At 39.6% G+C, this 20441-nt stretch overlaps 1 protein-coding gene across 1 annotated transcript in view; it reads right to left on the bottom strand.

Moving 5' to 3' along the window:
- tmem220 (transmembrane protein 220) overlaps positions 1-17077 on the bottom strand; it is a 19491-nt gene extending 2414 nt beyond the window's left edge. Inside the window, exons 1-3 of the mRNA XM_016256974.1 lie at positions 16877-17077; positions 16722-16751; positions 16569-16629 (exon numbers count right to left, since the gene is read on the bottom strand). Of these exons, the coding sequence (XP_016112460.1) occupies positions 16569-16629; positions 16722-16751; positions 16877-16960 (175 nt within the window). The 5' untranslated portion in view covers positions 16961-17077. The remainder of the gene's footprint in view (positions 1-16568; positions 16630-16721; positions 16752-16876) is intronic.
- Positions 17078-20441: the final 3364 nt, after the last annotated feature.

The raw sequence follows: 20441 nt of genomic DNA on the forward strand, positions 1-20441 counted from the left end.
TATATATATATATATATATGTAAACGTCTCGGTTACGTATGTAACCCTCGTTCCCTGAAGGAGGGAACAAAGACGTCATGTCGTGACCGATGAATTGGGATCTTGCTTAGAGAGACCAATCTACTTTGGCATTGGCTTGTTTAGAGTGTAAACTAAACAAGCCAATGCACATTGGCATGGGATTATTGCGTCCAGCTGCTGCTGATCACAGCGTGAGCACAAAAAGGCAGCAGGTGCAATGCATACCAGGTTTTCGCTGATGAGCCAAGCCGGTAACCTGTCTGCACAGCAGCCGTGGCGACGGGACGTGACGTCTCCGTTCCCTCCTTCAGGGAACGAGGGTTACATACGTAACCGAGACGATCTCTTTCAGTCGGTCACTACGAGTCACGTCGTGACCGAAGAATTGGGATCCCTACCAAAGTGCCATGGGTGCTGCCCCTTCCATCTTGTGCGAGCCTCTTGCACCCCTTTTTGGTGTAGGACGGGGCTCACAACAAGAAGACCAGTCACTGTTGTCATAGCACTACCCACTCAGTGAGATTGGATAACACTGGGAAAACGTACCCGTTCCACTTGGAACAGGAATGTTACGGAAGCCTCATCATTCCCGAAGGAGGCTTCAGAAGCACTTACACATATGAACATCCGTTTAGGTGCATATGAAAGAATAGAGGTGATTGTAACACTCTTAGAAATGGCAGAAGTCTGCCGGGGAAACACAGGCTCTGAGGCTATACTGTGGACTTTACACATATGGGATTCACTTAGGTCTCACATATGGAATCCAGCCTTCAACCGGTTCTCAAGGATTCAACGAGTGAAGGCCTGGCGCCGGACGTTCCGCCACGTCTGGCTGCCGAGGGGATGGAGGAGCTTGATGGTCTACAGTACGGACACTCAGGAGCAGTTTTAGCAAGCAGACACTAAACCGGGGCCTCTCAGTGCCACTACCCCTAAGAGACGGCCTTTCCCTTCTGCCAGCCTCCGTAAAAGACAAAGAGCTGGTCTGAGGTCTACGTGTCTTTGTGTCCTGTCTACGTAGCATCTCAAGGCTCGGACGGGACAGAGCAAAGCTAGGGCTGGGTCTACCTCCTCCGGGGACAGCGCTTGCAGGCTCACCACCTGATTCCTGAAGGGAGTAGTGGGAACCTTGGGCACATAGCCGGGCCGGGGCCGGGGCCGGGGCCGGGCCTCAGGATTAGCTGGGAGTCAGCCAGCCCAAACTCTAGGCACGAATCATCGACCGAAAATGCGTGCAGGTCCCCTACCCTCTTGATGGAGGCCAGTGCAAGCAGGAGCAGAGTTTTCATTGAAATAAACTTTAGCTCAACTGACTGCAAAGGCCCAAATGGGCCCTGCTGTAGTGTTTTAAGCACCAGAGACAGGTCCCAAGAGGGTATGGAGAGGGGCCGGGGAGGATTTAACCTTCTCGCCACCCTAAGGAACCTTATGACCAGGTCATGCTTCCCTACCAACTTCCCATCCACGGGGTCATGGTTAGAAGCAATCGCAGCGACATAGACTTTAAGGGTGGAGGGAGACAGCCTTCGCTCCAAACCTTGCTGCAAAAAGGAAAGCACGACCCTGATCGGGCATCTCCGGGGGCCTTCTCGACGAGAAGAACACCACTCGATGAACAGATTCCACTTCAAGGCGTAAGCGTGTCTCGTAGACGGTGCTCTCGCCGAAGTGATGGTGTCAACTACCTCTTGGGGTAGGTCACCAAGAACCTCCACGTCCCGTCCAGGGACCAGACATGAAGTTTCCAGAGGTCTGGATGCGGGTGCCACAGGGTGCCCTGTCTCTGAGTCAGTAGATCCTTCCTCAGAGGAATCTGTCAAGGAGGGGCTGTCGCGAGGAGCATTAGTTCCGGGAACCAGGTCCGAGTGGGCCAATACGGCGCGACAAGCAGGACCTCCTCCTTGTCTTCCCTGACCTTGCACAGTGTCTTTGCGAGAAGGCTCACTGGGGAAAACACATACTTGTGCAGGCCCCGCCCCTTTCACACAACTGGCAGTGAAAGGCGCGGGAGCAGGGGCAGACGCAGGGGGCCGCCCTCAGCGACCAAAAGGTTGGGGCGCTGCGGCCGGCTGATGGGTGGAGGCAGCAGCTGCCCGACGGGGCAGGGTGTGACGAACCCCCTCAGTCTGCTTCTGTGCAGCCGAGAGCTGCTGGGCCAAGCTCTCGAATGCATCGCCGAAGAGGCCGGTCTGGGACACAGGGGCATTAAGGAATCGAACTTTGTCGGTGTCCCTCATATCGACCAGACACAGCCAGAGATGGCGCTCCTGGACCACAAGTGTGTACATCGCACTGCTTGGGTGGAGGCTGCTGCTGATGCTGCACGGGAGCGGAGGCGGACGCAGGGGCCCGCCCTCGGCGACGAGCATGCTGGGGCGATGCGGCCGGCGGGCGGGTGGAGGCAGCAGCTGCCTGCCGGGGCAGGATGTGTCGAATCACCTCAGTCTGCTTCTGTGCAGCCGAGATCTGCTGGGCAAAGCTCTCGACCGCATCGCCGAAGAGGCCGGTCTGGGACACAGGGGCATTAAGGAATCGAACTTTGTCGGTGTCCCTCATATCGACCAGACACAGCCAGAGATGGCGCTCCTGGACCACAAGTGTGTACATCGCATGACCCAGAGAACTCGCGGTGACCTTCGTCGCTTGGAGCGCGAGGTCAGTAGTGGTTCGGAGCTCTTTCAGAACTTCTGGATCGTGACCACCCTCATGCAGGTCCTTCAGTGCCTTGGCCTGATGAACCTGCATTAACGCCGTAGCATATAAGGTGGAGGCAGCTTCTCCACAGGCTGTATAAGCATAGCCGGACAGGCCAGACGAGTACCTACAGACCTGGGAGGGCTGGCACGGTTCGCCCTGCTGGGTGGAGGTGATATTAGGACACAACTGCATCGCAAACCGACCGCTCCAACGGGGGAACCCCCGTATACCCCCCTTGGCGGCTCAACTGATTGCGAAGCGCTAGAGGAGCGATGGTCCCCCGAGGGTTAGTTCCCTGAGGGGTTTGCCACCGCTGTAACCCTCAAACCAGCCGTGCTACTTGCCAGGTGAGGGCTACTTCCAGAAGTAGCACGGCTGGTTTGAGGACGAACACTAGATCGCGGAGCTCTGCCCCCCTGGAGGAAACGGAGCCTGGCCCGCAGCTCCGAGATGGTCATCTTCCCGCAATGGGAACATGACTCATCCGCGAACGCCACCTCAGCTTGTTTAATGCCCAGACATGTGAGGCAGCGATCGTGACCATCACCCGGCACCAGGTAATGACCGCATCCAGAAACGCACGGGTGAAACGGCATCTTTAAAAAGACGATTCATCGTCTTTACAAAGACGCACCCGTGTAAGCTCTTTTAGAGAAATAGGCTCTTTCAGGGAAATGCTCTTTTAGGTGCTGAGACGCACAGGGGAAATGGCCGTTTGCAGCACGACAGGGGGTAGTACAGCCTGAAGTGCGCAACCCACTCGACACAGGAACGACCACCGCTGAAGCGCCGTCCGCCAACACAAGAAGCTCCCTAGAGCGTGCTGAACTCATCACTCATGAAGCAGTTTGGTAGGAGCAGAACAATGTTGTCACTCAGCTCCGAAGTGAAAAGCTGGTATGCGTTGCACCTGCTGCCTTTTAATGCTCACGCTGTGATCAGCGGCAGCTGAATGCAATAATTGCATGCCAATGTGCATTGGCTCGTTTAGTTTACATTCGAAGTAGATTGGTCTCTCTAAGCGAGATCCCAATTTGTCAGTCACAACGTGACTCGTAGTGACTGACTGAAAGGGAACTTTTGTTTACAACAGATTTAGAAATTATTATTTTTGAGGTCACCTTTGTTCTGTAACAAATAAATAAATAAACATTATTAGGCTATTCTTCTTATTATTATTTGTATTACTATTGAAATAAATGCTATAGCCTGTAAAATAAATCAAGCACAATAATTTTAAATGGACTGTTCATGCCCATCTGTTAAATGCTAAAAATAACAGGTGGTTTGAACGTGTTAATTTTTACTAATGGTAGTGAAGAAAATCAACCATGCCAAATCTACTTGTGGGCCAAATGTTAACCATTGTTTTACAGCAACTATAGTTCAACTATGGTATTTGCATTAAAATCTGTCAAAAAAAACATGGTTGCTGTGGTTTTACTAGTAACACATGGCTGCTAGAGCAAATCAGTTCACTCTTGATTTATGTCTAATTTGATTATTTTCTCTCGGATTGAGTGTTAATATATAGCCTATAGTTATTTATTATAGACTACAGTTACATGTATATAACTACAGTTATTTATAGAGTTATTTATTATACTGCTCATATGACTATAGTTCATTAGGACTCGACCCCGCACCTGCAACAATGTAAAAGAGAAATTAAAAATGAAAGTGAAAGGAAGCGTTTAGTCTGCCGCATCTCCCGAACTGCAGCGTCCGTCAGCAATAATATCTGCGATCATTTAGAGCCAGTAGATATGATCGTTTTGTTTAATCTCGCATTTTGGAAGATGCATCCACCGAACTGTGTTTCGATGTCAGTTCTGCTGATGATCGCTGATGGTAAGTATATGATCTCCTTCACATTTATTCAGGGGCGACAGGTGTGCATGGGTGGAGCAGCTATCCTTAGCTCACCTGTAAAAAGTATATATTTTAATCATATTTAAATAGCTTTTTGAATTAAAAAAAAGTGAATTAGGCATTATTTCACCTTGTAAACACACATACACAGAGCCTAATACACAAGCGCAATTATTTTCGTGATATGCTGGGAAGAGCCCACACACAATATAAAAACACCCAACATTAAAATCATGCCGCAAAACCGATAAAAACGATTATGTTTAATGTAAAATTCACTTTTACGTTATTAGCTACTAAAGGCGGAATTTATAAGCGATTGATTTTGAAAAGGAAGATTTTGTTGCGTCATTTGCTGACACTATAGGGATGATTCCCATGAAACCTGGTGCATGAAGCATGAAATCATGCAAATCTGACAGGCTGACAACAGTCCTATGTCCTATGATGTTTATACTCACATGGGTTTGCTTGTTGTCCAGAGTTGCTTCTCCCCTCTAGTAATCCTCAAGAGTAAAGCTAGACAGGTGAAGTTGTGTGTAGATTTCCACTCTCTCACCTGTAGTCTTTAATTGGGTATTGCCACCAGACTTTGCTCTTCTGTGCTCAAGCTGTTGTAACCGGTGCTACTTTATGTAACCTGAGACGTTTTTTTGTTTATTTAATGTTTTTATTATTATTATTATTATTTTAATTATTATTTATGTTTTATTCTTTGTTGTTTAACAAGGACTTCAGCAATTACCGTTTCACCATAATAGAGTAACTATTTTTCTGTTAAAATTCAACCAAGAGCATCATAAGGTAAGACTTGGTTTTGTTGTTGCATAAATACTTCATTTACTTTGTTTTCTGCATATGATGCTTTCCTCATCCTGTCTATTTGTTATATAGGCTGCTAAAGTCCTGACCAGTAAAACATTCTATTCTATTCTATTCTATATTTGATGCTGATTCTGTTTTGATGTTTTACTTCACTTTTATCTGTCTTCTGTTTTTCTATGCTTCATCTGGACACATATGTGATACTGAAATAATGTAGACTAATTGACCTAATGTGATTAAAAGTGTCATAAATAATTTGTTTTAGCTTTAAGTTTAAGTGATACCACTGCAATTTGTAATGCAAATCATGTGCTCATTGAATAAATTAAGTAATTAAAGTTGTAATGATTTAGAATATATTACAGCAGAAACAAATCATTTCTATATTAATGATTCTAGTTTGAAAAGATTGTATTTTTAATGATTTTTTTCTTCTTCACTTTATAGGATTGATTGTGCACGGTCCCTCTGGTCCTGTGATTGCTCCTCTGGGATCTTCAGTGGTTTTGCTCTGTTATGTTGATGAACTCTTACTAATGGAGGATCTGGAGGTGGAATGGAGAAGAACAGACTCAGAGGCTCTGGTTCATCTGTATCAAGATGGTGAGAGTCGACCAGAGGCCCAGCAGCAGGATTATCATGATAGAGCTAATTTCTTTACTGATCAGATCCAACATGGAAACTTCTCTCTCCGTCTGGACAATCTGAGAGCTGAAGATGAGGGACGATACACATGTAGAGTTTACAGTCAGCAGGATTCTGGAGAAACTGTGGTTCAAATAAAAGATGTTGGTGAGTGTGGATCACATGAATTCCTCCCATCATTTTCCATATGATTTTCCAAAACTTTTTAATCCGGGACATTCATTTCCTACTGTGATATTGTAACTTGTCTTTCAGTGCGTTTGCTAGTGTCAGGATCAGATAAATCCATATCTGCGTCTGTGGGTGAGGACGTCACTCTGAGCTGCTCTGTAGACTCTCACATCAAACCTGAACACATTGAAGAGGTTTCATGGAAGAAAACAGATGAAGATGAAGATGTTCTGGTTCTGCTCTACCAAAACAATGAGACTTTACCAGATTCATCAGATGAACAATACAGAGACAGAGTTGAGTTCTTCACTGCTGAGATCCCCAAAGGAAACTTCTCTCTCAGACTGAAGAGCGTCAGAACTGAGGATAAAGGAGTTTACATGTGTTTAGTGTTTGCTGGAGGACTTTCAGCCAATGCAACTGTAGTACTGGAGATACTGGGTGAGTTATGGATATAATTAAACAGAATAAAAAAGCGTAGAAGAAAAGGGCTGTGTTCTCTAAAAAAATGATAGCAGAAGCAAAAAAGTATTAAAAGCCTTATTAATGAGGTTTCATGGAAGAAAACAGATGAAGATGAAGATGTTCTGGTTCTGCTCTACCAAAACAATGAGACTTTACCAGATTCATCAGATGAACAATACAGAGACAGAGTTGAGTTCTTCACTGCTGAGATCCCCAAAGGAAACTTCTCTCTCAGACTGAAGAGCGTCAGAACTGAGGATAAAGGAGTTTACATGTGTTTAGTGTTTGCTGGAGGACTTTCAGCCAATGCAACTGTAGTACTGGAGAGACTGGGTGAGTTATGGATATAATTAAACAGAATAAAAAAGCGTAGAAGAAAAGGGCTGTGTTCTCTAAAAAAACGATAGCAGAAGCAAAAAAGTATTAAAAGCCTTATTAATGCCTGTGAGTTTGGATCTGTACAATGTAATTTCTGCATTTTCTTTAAGGTTTCTCAATTTCACACACAATGGTGTCGATTCTTTGTATTACTGCATCTGGATCTGCACTTCTGCTCTGCTTTATAATCTACTGCACATCACAAAATAAGGGTATGTTCAAATTAGGGCTGCACGATAAATTGCATGCGATATTTAACACGCATCTTATCAGTAAAGCCGGTTCTGTAATCAGCGGTAAATCTCCATCACCTGCCGGCTTTCACATTGAGCAGCATTAACTACACAGAGCCGTTGTTCACCGACGAGCTGCGCAAAACATGCAGAAAATATGATTGTGGTTTTGCGCAGCTTGTCAGTGAACAACGGCTCTGTGTAGTTAATGCTGCTCAATGTGAAAGCCCGCAGGTGATGGAGATTTACCGCTGATTACAGAACCGGCTTTACTGATAAGATGCACGTTAAATATCGCATGCGATTTATCGTGCAGCCCTAGCTCAAATGGTAAATGTCCATCTTCACTGTAATACACTGATACACTGAAAGTATGATTAATGCTGTTTGTTCAGTTTGCCTAATTAAAATAATCTAAAACAACACTATTTGTTGCTGTATAACTGTACAGTAAAGTTACTGTAAAATTGTGTTCCACTTAAATGTATTAATAGATACTCAAAACTCAGATTTGAATATAACCTATAGCATTGGTTTAAAATTAAGATATAAATTAATTTTGTGAGACCACTTAAAATCAAAAAGGCACTTTTTTCATTGTATATGTTTACACTTATTCAACTTTAACAATTTAAATCAAACAGAAAGCCATGAACAATGGTCACATAAAGTTCACCGACATTACAACAAAACCACAGATTATGTCACAATATAGTCAATAATCGGATGAATTTATAAAGATTAAGTGTTCAAATTTACACAGAAGAAAAGTATCACTACACAAAGTATAGAGTGAATCAATTATGCAGGAAATAACTACTGCTCAGAATAGTTTACTCTGTAATTCTGTTTACAAAATGAACAGTTCTGGTCCTTGTTGCCAATTAGTGAATAGCAGTATTTTATTCAAACTGCTATTCATTAGCAGTTTTTTATTTTTTATTAACATTCTGCAGATTTCAAAACTCCCCAGTATAAAATATGGATTTTTGTCATACTCTTGCAAATTGGAGAAAAGGCGTTATATTTAAGCTCCCAAAGAAGGGAAATCTCACTGATTGTAATGACTGGTGCAGAATAGCTTTACTATCGGTTCCCGGAAAAGTCCTTAGCATGGTCATCCTCTGGAGGCTGCGATGTGCAATCAATGAGCTGCTACGGGAAGAACAGACTGGATTCAGGAGTGGACGATCCTGCTCGGAGCAAATCTTTGTCTTAAGAACAATTATCGAGCAAAGTGTTGAACTACAACAGAAGCGGCTGAGCTGGAAAGAGAAGCGAAAAAAGCTGGACTCAGGATTAACACGGCCAAGATCAAGATCCTCCGCATATTTAGGCTATGCCCCTGTGCATACTCCAGTTCACATGGTCCACATTGATCCAACCTCTTGGCGAAGTTGATCAGTTTGCTTATCTTGGTAGCATTGTGACAGTGGACGGCGGTTCAGACCAAGATGTTGTGTGTCGACTTGGGAAGGCCACGGCAGTTATGCGTAATGTTTTTCAACAGCGATGTCTACAGCAAATACTCTGGGTCTCATATCGAGACCATATTAACAACGAAGAAATACACAGAAGAATTGCTACTCGCCCCTTGGCCGATATCATCACTGAATGCTGTTTTTGGTTTGCGGGCCATATTCTTTGGTTATCCCGGGAATGATTATCAAAGATGGCCACGCCGTGGACGCCCTCCACAGGAAGCGGAAGCAAGGACGTCCGAGATAAACATGGCGCCGTACATTTATCGAAGACCTACAAGCCACTGACTTATCATGGGATGAACCCGAATCCGTTGCGACCGAGCGAGCTGGAGACTGCTTGGCGCCCAATGCGCAGCACCTCGCAAGCGGAACTAAGACTTATTAATTTATAACACTTACAAATTTGTAAAATAGGGCACAATGTACTGTATTAATATGAAGCAATTTTCTGCAATGGTTTTTAAAGGCGTTTTACTGTAATTTGAACGTTGCACTACACTGCGTTGTGTTTTAGAGTTCATAAAATTAATGAATAATGTCCTGTCTGAAAATTACCTGTATATATTTTTTTTGTGTGTTTTGTGTGTGTGTGTGTTTCTATCCCGGTGGGGACTTAAACCTGAATACATGGGGACCTAAATTGAGGTCCCCATGAGGAAACAAGCTTATAAATCAAACAGAATGAGTTTTTTTGAGCATGTAAAAATGCAGAAAGTATTCTGTGAGGGGTAGGTTTAGATGTAGGGTTGGTGTGGGGTGTGAGTGTGTGTGTGTACATGTACATGTGGGTTATGAGGACACTAATTTGTATAGTGACATGGGTATCACATAGGTATTACAATGTGAAGGTGGTTTGTGAGGACACTTCCTGATGTGTCTCTGTAATTCAAAAGGTTTAAAAAAAAAGCACATACTAAATTTTTTTTTTTTTCATCTTTTTTTTGAAATTAAACCTGAATACATGGGGACCTAAATTGAGGTCCCCATGAGGAAACAAGCTTATAAATCAAACAGAATGAGTTTTTTTGAGCATGTAAAAATGCAGAAAGTATTCTGTGAGGGGTAGGTTTAGATGTAGGTTTGGTGTGGGGTGTGAGTGTGTGTGTGTACATGTACATGTGGGTTATGAGGACACTAATTTGTATAGTGACATGGGTATCACATAGGTATTACAATGTGAAGGTGGTTTATGAGGACACTTCCTGATGTGTCTCTGTAATTCAAAAGGTTTAAAAAAAAAAAGCACATACTAAATAGTGACATGGGTATCACATAGGTATTACAATGTGAAGGTGGTTTGTGAGGACACTTCCTGATGTGTCTCTGTAATTCAAAAGGTTTAAAAAAAAAGCACATACTAAATTTTTTTTTTTTTCATCTTTTTTTTGAAAATCTAAAAATGCACAAAGTTTCCTGTGAGGGCTAAGTATTGGTGTAGGGCGATAGAAAATACAGTTTGTACAGTATAAAAACCATTACGCCTATGGAGAGTTCTCATAAACCATAAAAAAACAACTCATGTGTGTGTGTATATGTTCAAAAATAAATAACTTCTTGTTATAAGTTCTTGGTCACTGTCATGCACTATTTTTCTGGCCGAAGGATGGAATTGAATGATTTTATAAATTATCTTATTTTAATTAAAAATCATTTATTTAATGATTTTATAAAAGCAATAAAGTTTTATGAAAGCTTCATGTAGTGGCTAACAAAGCCCTTCAGCTGTGGCTGTATTCACAATATAGCACGTCTTTCGTAGCTTATTGCTTGCTTAAATCTGTTCAAATAATCTATTTTGATAATAAAAAAAATGTTTTTTACATATGCATTATATTAAGCATTATAGTCATAACTATTGCTAATCAATTAACTCAATTTAAAGTTATAAACAATTTCAAACAAGTAATTAATGTACATATCTTTTTCTAGCTCTCAGTGACTCCGCTGTGAACAAACGTATCAGGACTCTTGGGTATCTTCATGTGTTTCTTCCAAATATTATGCTGTTTGTGGCCTTTGTCCTCTGGGGTGTTACTGAAGGTGAGTCTTTCAAGTCTATTAATCACACAGTTACAAAACCAACATTATTCTGATGTCTCATTTGAATTTTAAATTCAATCAATCGACTGTAAGATAGTTCTGTTCACTTTTACCAGTGCAAGTGTGTTTCAGTGCAGTATGTCATGACCACTTGTCTCTCAATATTTTAAATGTATTAGCCAATCATTTTCATGAAGGATATGAATGTGTTGCAGGTTTTCAGTATGAGACGGTCTCTTGCTGTGCTCTTTATATACTGAGGCCTCTGATGTTGCTTTATGTTGCGCCATATTTAAAGAAGATGTCAGGTTTGGATTTTCCCGTAACATGTATTCATGATATTACATTTGTATACATGCATACAAAATGTTTTTATTATCGATAGGTCAGTACTCTAAAATCTAACATGATATACACTACTGTTCAAACGTTTGGGGTCAGTAAGACTGATTGAAAGATTCTTTAATACTTTGATAAACAGAAAGGGGGACCCCATCCATCCTGTGTATTCATTTAAACCTGTTTCTTTTTACAGGTGAAGCTCTTTTCACTGAAATTGTCATTTTTATAGTAGTTTATGTTTCAGGTTGGTAAATACAAATATTTGACCAATGATCATGTTTAATCTCCTAACCACTGAATTTCTCATTATAAACAGTGTGTCATTCATTTAGGCTTGATTTTTTTCCTCCCTCGTTATTCTGTTTTAGTTCTTTTGCGTCGTGCTTGGGAATCAGTTGTACATTATGCCAAATCGGACAAAATCGTGGTATTGGTTGTGTATGGTGTCATGATTCTGTTTATTGTCATCGGCATCATTTACCGTAAGTTTCTGTTTCATACAAAGTTCTTTGAAACTCTGTGTGAAAAAAAAATTCCAGTCATAAGTAGCTAATAACTTCTAACACAGAACTGAAGAAAACGTGGATTATTATTGTTATTATTTTTTCTAGTTTTGTCTAAAAAGAAGGAGATGCCATGCCATGGAGCGATATGTAAATGGATATGGGATCAATTGGCAATTGCATCTGGATTCATCTTTTTAATTCTTCCTTCATTGCAATTTGCTATTGTGTACTTTGCTTTTGGAGCTGCCAGAGGAGGTCAGTGACCCATCATTTTAATAGGAAAATATTTATGAATAAAACAGTATTAACTATGCTATTGTATGTTCAGAGAACAATCAGTTAATTGACAATTACAAAGCAGGTGTTATCTGTCAGTAAATCTTACATAAATCTGATTTTTTTTAGGGTATTATGTGTCCATAGCTGTCCCAGTTTTCTACTTTCTCTCATTTTCCTGTTTGTTTAAACTACGGGGAGGGAAAAGCTGTAAGTATGTGATAAAATATTTTGTCTGTACTTATGATTATTTTCATGTTCATATTTAGTCAGCTCCTTTAAAATGATTAAACATCTTTTTCAGGTTTAGAATTACTCAATAAAACAGCATGGATAATCTACATGTTTATCATGAACACAGTAATGATTATTTTCTACATCACAATACTGGCAAATGAAAGAGGTATAATTATATTTCTAATAGAGGAAATGATTCAAACGTCTTTATCTTGTATTCCTGAACTAAAGCAGCATGTATGTTTTACTAAATTACCTTAAGTGAATCTTTATGTAGTAAAAACATACTTGTTTTTGTACAGATGGTGCAGGATGGATCTGCATGGCTGTTTTTCAGCAAGCGCTGTGGATGATCGCAATTATTATATTCCTTGCCCGTGGGAAAACAGGAAATGGGGGGGAAAAAACAACCTTGAATTCCACATGTGATTTTTCAGGAAATCACATGCATTTAGATTTAAGTAATTTTCACACATGCAAGCCCCATATACTATTTTCATGTGATCATTGTATAATTTACAAAAACACAAATGAAATTGAATAAATATAGTATACCCCTAAAACATTGTTAATCACAATATGTATTCCTCCATCTAGTACGGTATTAAGTTTACATAAAACTTCTACTTCAGTAAAACTACTGTACCCATTATAAAATCTAATTCATATATAAATGTATCCATTAAGCTTAAAATATTTTTTTGTAAATCAACTATGTTATACTATATAAAAAAAAAGAAGTAATCTTTCATCTATTACAGATCTAACCATCACCTTTAAAAAGATGTTGTATGTGTTTGGATCAGTTGGTGTTGTTGTACTGAACTCTGTTACACTGATGACTGAACTGATGCTGAAAACAGGTGAGTAAAAACACTTTTTACATTTTTTAATATTCTAAACTTTTCAAAATCTTACAAATGTGTTTATTTTCTGGTTTAAATGGCAATAAATTGACCCTTCTGACATTATCTTTATCCCTCTATTGCTCAGATTTCACCTCCATAGGTTACCGATCATTGTATGTTATGGATGCATTGACAGCACAAAACCTTCAAAAGAACTTATTGTTGTTGTTTATTGTGTGATTGTGTAATGCTTTCATCCTCAGTAAATGGTGAGCGTGCAGTGGGGGATCTGAGAGTCATCGTCTTTTCCTCTGAAAGCCTCTTTGCCTTTTCTCTGCTGATTTTACTCATGTTTGGACCCTGTAAGTACAACTGAAGCTGTTTCCTTGGTTTCATTACTAATTCTAACCTGTTTAATGAAATTCACTTCAATATGTTTACAAGAAAACATTTGAAACTCTTATTGGACTACCATGAATTGAATATGGCTTAATATCTGACTACTGATGATCTATCTTTCTTGACCAAGCGGTTTATAGAAGTGATGTGAAGAGTCTATATTCTGATGTGATCTCTCACATTGTGTTGCATGTTGGTGTTTGATTAACAGTGTGTGTTTCATAATTCAAACACACTCAGTCATCAATTTCATTCACTGAGAGCTGTTCACATGAAGAATGAACAAGTCACCTTTATTTATATAGCGCTTTTAACAATACAGATTGTGTCAAAGCAACTGAACAGCATTAATTAGGAAAATACTGTGTCAATAATGCAAAATGATAATAGTAAACACTCAATTTTCAGTTAAAGGCAGTTCATCATTGAATTCAGTGATGCCATCATCGAGCTCAGTTCAGTTTAAATAGTGTCTGTGCAATCAAGTCGACGATATCGCTGGAAATGAAGTGTCCCCAACTAAGCAAGCCAGAGGCGACAGCGGCAAGGAACCAAAACTCCATCGGTGACAGAATGGAGAAAAAACCTTGGGAGAAACCAGGCTCAGTCGGGAGGCCAGTTCTCCTCTGACCAGACAAAACCAGCAGTTCAATTTCAGGCTGCAGCAAAGTCACATTGAGCAGAGGACTCACCTGGTTCCTGTGGTCTTGTCACGGTGGCCATCTGAGACAAGGTCTTTACAGGGGATCTGTATTTGGGGCAACAGCAATAACAAACTAAATTGACCAATGATGCTGTATGTTCAGTATATTGATTTATTTTATTTAACAATTTCAACATGATAATCAGCAGGAATGGATGACTAAATGAGAACAACGAGTGATTCGTGAAAGCTGAATGTCAAGTCCATAGTGCATCTGTGCTTTGAGACTTTACTAAAATATCCTTCTCTCACTGCAGGGATTTCAGACATGAAGTGTCTGCAGTGTTTTCAGGTTAGTATCACTGCATTGAAATTTACTTTATATTTATTTTACATAGCTTGTTTCCTAATCTAGCAATAAGCCTGCCATTGTGTATTACGAATATTCTTGACTTACATTTACATGCATCTCATTCAGGAAGCAGCAAGGCCTCTTGACATTCCAGTCACCAGATCAGACCAGAACCAGGATTCTCAGGTGAATATCTTTTATAAGATTATATTGATATAAGGTGTATTCTTGTCCTACAATTAAAAGCTGCTTTTTTCATGTAGATATAGTTTAATTGATTTTTATATCTCTTATCCTGAACTCAGAATTCAGCAAGATCTGAAGAAACTCCAACTAATGGATTAAACCAGCAGCAGAAAACCGCAGAATCGCATGAAATAATTCCTCTACTGAATAAAGATGAGGAGGCTAATAGGAGTGACATGACAGAAACGGTTTCAGTGGTATCACAAACATGACCGTAAATGATAGAAAAACACAAGATTTATATTGAACTGAACATATTTTTATTGATGAGTTGTCCAAAAATGGACAAAACTATATTGAAAAAGCGGTTTCATACTAGAAATTAATATGTTAATTTAAAACAATAAACTCATTTTTTCAGGCCTCAAACTTTGTAGCAATGTGATATTATTTCGGCCTATTCAGTGCACCCAATTATTACAAGCATCTCTGACATGAAGGTCAACTATAATTCTGGCTCACTTAAGCCTATCTGAAAAAATTAAAGCGCTCTTTTCCATATGTTTTACCTTTTGTTCTATTGCATTTTTAATTACGAATGCTTGCAATTATTTTCTTGGTTCTTTTTTGGTATATTTTGGATTTTATTGGACCGTGTGCGCACGCAATAGTCTGTGTATATTTTATTTTTGCAAAGGTCCCTTTAGGGGCTCCATTGTTGTGCCGAATTCTGCACCCCCTAGTACTGGTAGGTTTAGTGTTGGGTTGGGGGAGGGGTTAGGATTAGGAAATCAGGTAGCGACTTCAATGAGGGGGTGCAGAATTCGGTACAACACCGTAGCTTTGTAAGTAGCTCTAAATATGTTGATAATTGTGGCATAAAACATTTTTTTTCATTCATGTAATGATGATTTGCTTTTAGCTGTAAATAGCTGTAGACTAGCTGATTCTAGCTATAAACCAACTTCAACGGTCCAAATGAAACCGAGAGAGAAGAATCTGTGCTACAAGAAACAACCAGCTGCAGTGACCTGATGGACGGAAATCAGAAACACTGAGACTGAAGATTTAATGCATTAGGACATATATAATATAATTTTTTTTTTTAAATAATATACGTTTTATATCAGGAGATTCAAATAGGTAACAAAAACTAATTTCATCATCATGTTTTTAGAACTGGAGAGTCTATTTTGTCACACAGATCGTTTTGCTGCGTCTTAATCTTCTTAACATCCAAATGCCAGCCATTAAACTTGGTAAAACATAACTACTACTTAATTAATCTTTAGAGACGATAAACAACATGTAGATTATTCTAAAGCATAGGCTTACATTGCAATTATTTTGACAAACATAATGCAGCTATTTTGAATCATGATTGCGCATTTAGCAATGCAAACTGGGAATAATCATTGCCATCAAACATAATATTGCAATCATTATGACACGATTGTATTTTGCATACCATTCTTCACACAGACAGGTCTACACAGTGCAGACTAACAACCGGACAATACTTCAATTCACCGAAGCTTGTTCTGAGTGGAAACTGCGGCGAACTTGGTAAACGTATTATAGCTGATGATGTATATTAGCAATTATATATTATTCGGGGTCTAAAGTAAACACCACATTAGCAAATAATCATGTCTGAATATACTGTTTTGCATACATACATTTGTTTGTACATTTATTTGTATCGTCTTTTTAATGCAAAACATTGAGCTTTATGTGGTAAATAAATGAGGTAAATATTGCATATCATTGTCTTTATGATGTATGATATAATTTCATATATATTTTATTTATCAGACAATACCAAACTCGAATGTAAAAAAATTATTTATTATATTTATGATAACCCTGTAATTTTTTGGTGTATTTCTACTCCACTAGATGGGAGCATCGCGTCTCATTTTGATTCATGAGAAACTTCACTTACCTGTTATTTGTGGTTGACAGCAAAGCAAAAAACACAGTCCAGCTGGAACTGCATAACCAGCCTGCAGAAACAAACACAGCATTATATAAGGAGCACACATATATGTTTTAGAGCGGCAGAAATGTTTCTCATTTGAGGTGAAGTGAGTCTTACCATCCACAAGACAGCATCCGGATCATTTATCTGAAGATAATCAAACAAATCAGCGATTAATTATCACTGATCATGTCTTATGTCCATAAACGAGCGCTTCATTTGACGACCATCGCTCATTCAATGTGTGCAAATAAACTGAGAATAACATTTACCTGCACGTAAGTTGCCAGCGAGAAAAACACTGACATGCATAAATTACAAACTCTCCAGATGATCTGAGAGAACGAGACACTCATCCTGTTCTTCTTTTGGACTCTTGTGCATTTATTCTAATAAGTGTATCAACATTTCTCTGAAACGAAACACACTGGACTTTATAACTGTACGGTTTTCCGGATATGACGCCCGCGGGATAAAGCTAGGCATTGTGGGAAATGAAGTCCACGACACTATGATTCATTCAGTCATTTGGACTAAAAACGCAAACGACTATTAAGCAAAAATGAATGAATGAATGTTTAAAATGAATTAATTCCTTCATAAATACACTTGATTGAAACCACTAATAAAAGATGATTATCATACTGAGTACAAATTGTTAGCATCATCATCATTATTCATGTTATCATAATTGATTCAGAGAGAACTACACAGTACACACACTTCTGCAATGTTTTGTAAACATTTGCAATGTTCCATTGTTTACTCTGTACTGTTTTAATTTCACGATTCTATTCTATTCTATTCTATTACATTTACATTTAGTCATTTAGCAGATGCTTTTATCCAAAGCGACTTACAAATGAGGACAATAAAAGCAGTCAAAACTAACAAAAGAGCAACAATATATAAGTGCAAATGACAAGTTTCAGTTAGCCTAACACAGTACACGTAGCAAGGTATATACAGTGGGTACGGAAAGTATTCAGACCCCCTTAAATTTTTCACTCTTTGTTATATTGCAGCCATTTGCTAAAATCATTTAAGTTCATTTTTTTCCCTCATTAATGTACACACAGCACCCCATATTGACAGAAAAACACAGAATTGTTGACATTTTTGCAGATTTATTAAAAAAGAAAAACTGAAATATCACATGGTCCTAAGTATTCAGACCCTTTGCTCAGTATTTAGTAGAAGCACCCTTTTGAACTAATACAGCCATGAGTCTTTTTGGGAAAGAGGCAACAAGTTTTTCACACCTGGATTTAGGGATCCTCTGCCATTCCTCCTTGCAGATCCTCCCCAGTTCTGTCAGGTTGGATGGTAAACGTTGGTGGACAGCCATTTTTAGGTCTCTCCAGAGATGCTCAATTGGGTTTAAGTCAGGGCTCTGGCTGGGCCATTCAAGAACAGTCACAGAGTTGTTGTGAAGCCACTCCTTCATTATTTTAGCTGTGTGCTTAGGGTCATTGTCTTGTTGGAAGGTAAACCTTCAGCCCAGTCTGAGGTCCTGAGCACTCTGGAGAAAGTTTTCGTCCAGGATAACCCTGTACTTGGCCGCATTCATCTTTCCCTCAATTGCAACCAGTCGTCCTGTCCCTGCAGCTGAAAAACACCCCCACAGCATGATGCTGCCACCACCATGCTTCACTGTTGGGACTGTATTGGACAGGTGATGAGCAGTACCTGGTTTTCTCCACACATACCGCTTAGAATTAAGGCCAAAAAGTTATATCTTGGTCTCATCAGACCAGAGAATCTTATTCAGGTGTTTTTTAGCAAACTCCATGCAGGCTTTCATGTGTCTTGCACTGAGGAGAGGCTTCCGTCGGGCCACTCTGCCATAAAGCCCCAACTGGTGGAGGGCTGCAGTGATGGTTGACTTTCTACAACTTTCTCCCATCTCCCAACTGCATCTCTGGAGCTCAGCCACAGTGATCTTTGGGTTCTTCTTTACCTCTCTCACCAAGGCTCTTCGCCCCCGATAGCTCAGTTTGGCCGGACGGCCAGCTCTAAGAAGGGTTCTGGTTGTCCCAAACGTCTTCCATTTAAGGAATGGAGGCCACTGTGCTCTTGGGAACCTTAAGTGCAGCAGAAATTTTTTTGTAACCTTGGCCAGATCTGTGCCTTGCCACAATTCTGTCTCTGAGCTCTTCAGGCAGTTCCTTTGACCTCATAATTCTCATTTGCTCTGACATGCACTGTGAGCTGTAAGGTCTTATATAGACAGGTGTGTGGCTTTCCAAATCAAGTCCAATCAGTATAATCAAACAAAGCTGGACTCAAATGAAGGTGTAGAACCATCTCAAGGATGAGCAGAAGAAATGGACAGCACCTGAGTTAAATATACGAGTGTCACAGCAAAGGGTCTGAATAATTAGGACCATGTGATATTTCAGTTTTTCTTTAATAAATCTGCAAAAATGTCAACAATTCTGTGTTTTTCTGTCAATATGGGGTGCTGTGTGTACATTAATGAGGAAAAAAATGAACTTAAATGATTTTAGCAAATGGCTACAATATAACAAAGAGTGAAAAATTTAAGGGGGTCTGAATACTTTCCGTACCCACTGTACACACACACTATATATATATTTAAAAAAAACTTTATGTATGATTTATAAGCTGTTTTATAAGCCAAAAATAATAATAATAATGTCCTTTGGTCCCCATAATGTAGGGAATACAAACACACAATACATGATACCTGGACAATTGGACAACAGACCAAAAAAAAAGTATCACATTTTAACTACAAAATAAACAATTTTATTTTTTTATGAGGGAATGAAAAAAAATCATGGGACCCATCATAATCATTTATTTCTGATTCATAATTTTAACAAAGCCTGGAATTCATATTCAAGAATGAATAATGAAATAGCTGTGTGAGGGGGAGGTCCATGCATCATATTGATGCATGGACTTACATCATTGTCTGGCAGGTATTCTTGATTTTGTAATTTATTGAACTGAGATAATCAGTATCTAAATATACAAACTGTTAGTGTGCTGAGACGTGAGTGTGATGTTATATTTAGTGCAGTAATAGTGGGAAGAATAGTTCCTACATACTGTAGGAGGAGAGAGCTCTCAGTTACATGTTGTGATTATATCTTTAGATGTCAATTAATAAGTGAGACACCTACCTGACAGTTTTAACAGTTAGGCGAGTACTGAGATTAAATAGCACATGTAAACTTAGATTAAGTACAGGTGAGCTGTGGCACTCGAGGTGTAATTGACAGCAATACAATGGTGAAAAACATCAAGATTGTTCATACATACACCTTGAAACGGCAGATAAATCAACTTTGAGCAGTATAATTTTTACATTTATTTGAAAGGAGCCATGACAATAGACAATGGGATGTTTGATGATTTACAAAGTGTCACCTACCAAATGGAGTCACAAAAAGTATCTTCAAAACAAGAAAAACAAACAAACAAAAAAAAAAGCAAAAAATTTTTAATTTTCACTCTAGAGTCTTTCTGAGCTCTTCAGGCAGTTCCTTTGACCTTATGATTCTCATTTGCTCTGACATGCACTGTGTGCTGTAAGGTCTTATATAGACAGGTGTGTGGCTTTCCTAATCAAGTCCAATCAGTATAATCAAACACAGCTGGACTCAAATGAAGGTGTAGAACCATCTCAAGGATGATCAGAAGAAATGGACAGCCCCTGAGTTAAATATATGAGTGTCACAGCAAAGGGTCTGAATACTTAGGACCATGTGATATTTCAGTTTTTCTTTTTTAATAAATCTGCAAAAATGTCAACAATTCTGTGTTTTTCTGTCAATATGGGGTGCTGTGTGTACAATAATGAGGAAA

Source organism: Sinocyclocheilus grahami, unplaced genomic scaffold (genome assembly GCF_001515645.1).
Source record: "Sinocyclocheilus grahami isolate Dianchi unplaced genomic scaffold, SAMN03320097.WGS_v1.1 scaffold1496.1, whole genome shotgun sequence".
In the NCBI taxonomy this organism is placed as follows: Eukaryota; Metazoa; Chordata; class Actinopteri; order Cypriniformes; family Cyprinidae; genus Sinocyclocheilus; species Sinocyclocheilus grahami.